Below are 5,617 nucleotides of genomic sequence, written 5' to 3'. Positions count from 1 at the left end.
GCCGTTATTGACGTATTTCTCGAATGTAGGAAGATTTGGATATGAATTTCTCCGTAATTCGAGGACCGTTAGTGGCGTATTTCTCGAACATAGGAATAAATATTTGAATTTGATCTCCATGAAAGGAATAAATATTTGGATTTGATCTCCATGAAAGGAGGATTTGTCGATATTCTTGATTTATTTGATTAATCAAGAAGAAAGAGTTTTGATCCTTTGAGATATTCGAGATTTATGAATATCTCATGAATTTGTGGTTTATTTGGGATCTTGAGATACCTCTTTAAAGGATATTTGCGCTCTTTTTATAGGCGTAATTTAGGATTTAGATAGAGTAGCCATCAATTTAGATTTAGGATAAAGTAGCCTCAAGAGCTCTAACCAAAATTGAACTCTTTTTGTAGAGTCCACAAAATTTCAATGTCTACAATTACTTACCACATGGTATAACTTTGTTCCACACATGACTGTATACAGTATAAAGAATATTATGTTAATATGTAATTTGACCATATTTTTTTCTTTGAATAATGTGTTACAAAATTACAGCCACCTTAGAATTACCTTTTCGAATGTTATATCTCATTTGTACAATGATGTTGGAAAAATGTCCGTGCCAAACACGAGCATGGTCCATTTAGTATAAGTACAAACGAAGGACCGCAACGATGAAAAACATATACTAGTGAAAATATAGTAAGAAAAATCATGCCAAAATGTAAAATATAAGAATGTCAACGGAAAAAGAAGAGAAGATCAAGTTAAAAAACAAAATGCTTTGACACATCTTAAATAGAGTAATATTTTAAATGGACAACCAATTTGATCGAACAAATGCAATGATTAAAATTGTAAATTGAACAAAAAAAAAAGAAAAATATAGTGGATTGCAAATCACTTATTAATGAAATTATTGAATAAAACACAATAACTAATTATATCAACTTATTTCATTGGTCATCTTCCATGTGGACTTGAGAACATCCAAAATCTTTACATATTGATGGGATTGATGAGTAAAGCTTCAATCACAGATTTCACGTTGTTCTTTGGATCACTATATCCATCTTGGTTGTTCTTGTAAACAACATCAATAAGACGTGTGAGGTTCACAACACGCATTAAGATTTCAGTTGGCACTGAAGTAGGCTTAATGCACTCGTTGTTCAAATCCTTCCATGCATTTTCAGCTATTTCAGAAAGATCTGCACTCGCTTCTTCCACGGATAAGTTGTTCTCTTGCATATAACATTCTAATCCTGTGACAAGTTGTCCTTTTTCTTTCTCAATCTATATATAACGAAAAATATAGTTAATCATGAGAATGTTACAAATAATGTTCATGTTTATGAATATATATATATATATATATATATAACAACACCTTATATGTGGCTACGTCATCAATAACTCGACCAATTATTGCAGAAGCCACAAGAATTTGTGGTTTGCTCATTATCCAATCGAATGCTTCCTTTGATGCAGACCTCATGCCCAATAATGATGCTGGTGCAAGTAGGTAATAAGTTCCAGTGATCAACGCATTGGTTAAGTACTCTTTAAACGATGGAATTTTTCCTTTGAGGAACCATTCTGCTTCAATGCAGTAACTCCTCACGATTTCTTTCATCTATTCAAGAAACAATATATATTTATTAAAGTTTCATATCTTCCACAAAATAGTTGAAAATTCATAAAATCAAAGAAAATGAATAGTATCAATGTTTTAAAATGTCATACCGCCTTTTTGACATAAGAAACTCCATTGAATCTATCTTGTTCTTTGATTTCGCTCTCATACTCTTTGAAGAGGTCGAGAAGAGATGTATATATCGTTTTCATATATTTTGGAAGTTTACCAACTTCACTTACATCCCATCTGTAATGATAAACACAGTTATTTAAGTAAGTCTTTCGAAATAAGTAAGTGTTAAAATTCAATATTAGATGTATCGTCAAAGTATGTAACTTTGTACCTGTCTACTGCTTCTGTGAAAACAACTAGTTCATTAAGAGTTCCATAAGAGTCATATGTATCATCAATTACTGAAATCATAGCTATGCATTTTGCAAGCATAACTCGAGCACGAGAGTATTGAGGTTCAAAGTACACGCCCACTGCCCAAAAAAAGCATTCCACCATTCTGTCTCTGACATAAGAAAGTTTAGACGCGAAATCCAAATCTTTCCACCACCTTCAAAGCAAACACGGGTAATTTAGTTAATCTTAAATAGTACTAGGATATGGTACTCAAAGTCTCAAACAAAAGCACAAACTCAAAAATTACTTACAGTGTGAGTTCACTAAGCTCTTCCTTGTGTAGCACTTGCAACATATTGTAATCTAGTTTGGCTAGCCTTAGTATCTTTTCATTTCTTGATCCACATTCTTCGTATATTGAAATATTAAAATGTGCTTCAGCTCTTGGGATGCCTCTATGAAGAGATTGCATAAGGGCATGTGTTACTTGTTTCTCAAGAATAGAGTCTAAGATAGGTGTTATCCTCTCCAAATGGGATTTTGCAAGGATAAGTGCCTCATCTAATATGTCATCCCCATGTTTTCTAACATGTGCTGCTTCATACAAACTTAGCATACCCTTTGCATCTGTTAGAAGAGTTTCCTTGAATTTTCCATTACTGTCCTTGAATTGGTTGAAATAATCTAATTCACAAAATATTTCTCTGCATGTATTAGTTATTGCTGGATGTGTAAACAAAGTATTATATTGATAATAGCAAAGACAAAGAATCTATATATAAAATTGTAATGTGTATATAAACATACCAGAAGAGATTGGATAGCCATGTTGCCTAAACAATCGAAAATATAATGCAACCTTGTATAGATCATGCTCTTCATGGATGACAGTTTGATCAAACATCCTGCTTAGTTGATCTTCAATCTCCTTCTCAAAGTGATAATAAATACCAAGACGTTCAAGAGTGTCAATCAAATGAATTTTTTCTTCTATGTCATTGGTAGTAGTACTTATTATCATATGCTTGACTTCTTCTTTCAAAGTCTCAATCTCCTCAATTGTTTTCTCCAATATCTATAAATGTGATCATAGTTACTAATTTTGTCTAAGTTAATAGTAAAGAATGAAAAAGGGGAGACAAAATAAATAAATAAATAAGCATATATAATCGCACCTTTCTATAAGAATCATCTAATGTAGTAGCCAAGTTTTATTTGAAACCAATAGACTTTGATGATATTAGGTTATGATGCTATATATTACCCATAATATTTTACTAAAATAACCAAATAAATATCTAGAAAAACAATATTATTATAGAAAGATCTGAATGTATATATATTTACCTGATTATTCATAGTAGAGCAGCTAAATATATTTCCCCATAAACTAGGAGAAAAGTTAGCCTCTGGGCGAAAATTCCCATCTTTTTGGTTCGCATTTCCAACCAATGAAGTCATTGTTGCTATATTTTGGTATAGTTGCAAAATCTGAAAAACTATTTGAATGTTTGGGCTTTCACTGTTTTCTGCTTAGTATGTTTGGCAATGCATGGTATCACTATTTATATAGAGAATTATAGTAATCATTTAACATATGAGACAAACACATGTTAGAAATTTAGGTAGTGTTAGGCGGCATGCCTTGTAAAAATTCTATATATGAGTTCCATCGACATATAATCTCGAAAATACCTTGACCTTTCTTCTTCTTCTTCTTCTTTTGGTTAAATTTTGACTTTTTGTTGTTGAATTACTTGTGACCTTCGACGGTTTAATAACTAAGAAAAGTAAAGGAAAATTTATGAATCATCTTAGTTTTGTTAACATCATTCCAAATTATATGTACCAATATTTTATGTGTTTCAAAAAACTCATTATTAAAGATGGCTTAACCTAGACTCCTTTTGGATTCTATATGGTAAATTTTCCTTGTTTCAAAATTTAGACTATTTAATTCTGCCACTCTAAAATAATACTCCTATACACATCATAAATTTGCGAACCTGTTTAACTAGCTACACCCGTAATTTACAAAAGAACAGAAAGTTTTTTGAAATTATTTTTAATTATAAACATGTTAAGAATAATATTCGCGTGACTATAAATGTTTCTCATTAAGATAAAAATGAAAAGTTTAAATTAATTTACTAATAATTGAAATAAAGCCTTGAAGTAACTAGTAAAATTGTTATCATCTGAACAGAAGGTCATAATTAATAATTAATGCACTGAATTGCCTCTTTTTATAAATTAAGAAAAAAAACCCACATTTTTTTTAAACCGACTAAAGAAAAAGTAAAAATAAAATAAAAGAAAGAGAGTACTACAATAAAGAAAGAAAAACAGCTGCCAGCTCTTTTTGTATTAGAAAATGATAATGTTGATTTATAAATTTATAATCCATATATATAATCTATATCTATAATCTATAATATTTTAAAAGTACGAAGGACCTTAGAAATGTTGTTTGGATTTTTTGCTCTTCCTTAAAAGCTTTTGTTTTAGACAAAATTATCTTTTCACTATTTTTTTCTGATATTTAAGAGTTGATAATTAATTAAATATATTTATGGTAAACTTTTACTTATTAGAAGTCATCAGAATTAATGAAAACTAATACTTTTTCATAAGTTTAAGAATTTTAAATCAACTAAATTTGATTTAAGAAGATTTGAAAAATCCAGAAATAAATATAAAAGTGTTAGAATAAGAAAAATTTAAGAAGCATCAAATTTTTAAAAAATTTTATTACTTAATAAGAATGTAATCAATGATTTTGTAAAGATTTGACTTTAAAAATAAGAAAAGATTTTAAATATAAAAAAATAATTGTACCATAATATGGTTCAAACTGATGAGTCTCTCTAAGCCTCTAGCTACAAGGGAAAGAGATATTGCATGGCAAACGCAAAAGTGATGATTGATCAACGACTTAGAACTTCTGGTGGTAAAATATATATGTGTTTACACTAAAATATATATTTATGTTTACATTATTATATTAAAATGTGAAGGATCTTTGAAAAGTCAGTTGAATTTTTTACACTTCACTAAAAATCTCTGCAATATATAAAATTATTTAATTTTAAATAATCAAATGTTACACGTGCGAGACACGTGCGATTAAACTAGTATTCTGAATAAACGTGATTTGTTTCGTCATAGTCATAATTGTTCTCATAGACTCAAATAATACTTCCTCAATTCATTTTACGTGTCACTTTTGTTTTTAGTTCATCTCGAAAAGAATATCATATTACAAGATAATTTAATTTTAAAATTGCTCTTTTATCCTTAGTGAAATGATTTACAAATATATAAATATCTAAACCTTTTAAAAGTCTTTTCTTTTCTCTTAAATATCATGCTAAGTAGGATTGTCCAACATAAGAACTCGGAAATAAATTAAGCCAAGAAATGAATAAAATAACTAAAATACGCTACCTCTTTAATAAGTTATCAAAATAGGTTAAACATAATAAAATATTATATTTTATACTTTTTTCTTAACTGTGATTTAACGGCTCTGTACAGTAAAAAAAATTATTTGTAAAACATAATAAATTATTATATTTTGTAAACAATTTTATAAAAACGTAATAAAACAATTTTATAAAAACGTAAAATATATTA

General features: G+C 28.8%; 1 protein-coding gene across 1 annotated transcript; it reads right to left on the bottom strand.

Moving 5' to 3' along the window:
* Positions 1–761: 761 nt before the first annotated feature.
* On the bottom strand, positions 762–3,530 carry LOC107850000 (vetispiradiene synthase 2-like). Its single transcript, XM_016694492.2, has 7 exons — positions 3,329–3,530; positions 2,789–3,056; positions 2,293–2,665; positions 1,977–2,195; positions 1,741–1,879; positions 1,385–1,630; positions 762–1,290 (listed from the first exon to the last, which is right to left on the bottom strand). Exons 1-7 carry the CDS (start codon positions 3,440–3,442, stop codon positions 994–996), a joined length of 1,656 nt encoding a protein of 551 aa, XP_016549978.2. The 5' UTR covers positions 3,443–3,530; the 3' UTR covers positions 762–993.
* Positions 3,531–5,617: the final 2,087 nt, after the last annotated feature.

The sequence above is a fragment of the Capsicum annuum genome, chromosome 12 (assembly GCF_002878395.1).
Source record: "Capsicum annuum cultivar UCD-10X-F1 chromosome 12, UCD10Xv1.1, whole genome shotgun sequence".
Lineage (NCBI taxonomy): Eukaryota > Viridiplantae > Streptophyta > Magnoliopsida > Solanales > Solanaceae > Capsicum > Capsicum annuum.
Note: the sequence above shows the minus strand (reverse complement) of the source record. Positions and strands in the feature narration are given on the sequence as shown.

Coding starts and splice junctions, on each gene's coding strand:
- LOC107850000 (XM_016694492.2), bottom strand. CDS start 3,442: ATGACTTCATTGGTTGGAAATGCGAACCAAAAAGATGGGAATTTTCGC. Junction 3,057..3,328: donor GCTCTACTATGAATAATCAG/GTAAATATATAT, acceptor TCACATTTATAG/ATATTGGAGAAAACAATTGA. Junction 2,196..2,292: donor GAGCTTAGTGAACTCACACT/GTAAGTAATTTT, acceptor TTTGCTTTGAAG/GTGGTGGAAAGATTTGGATT.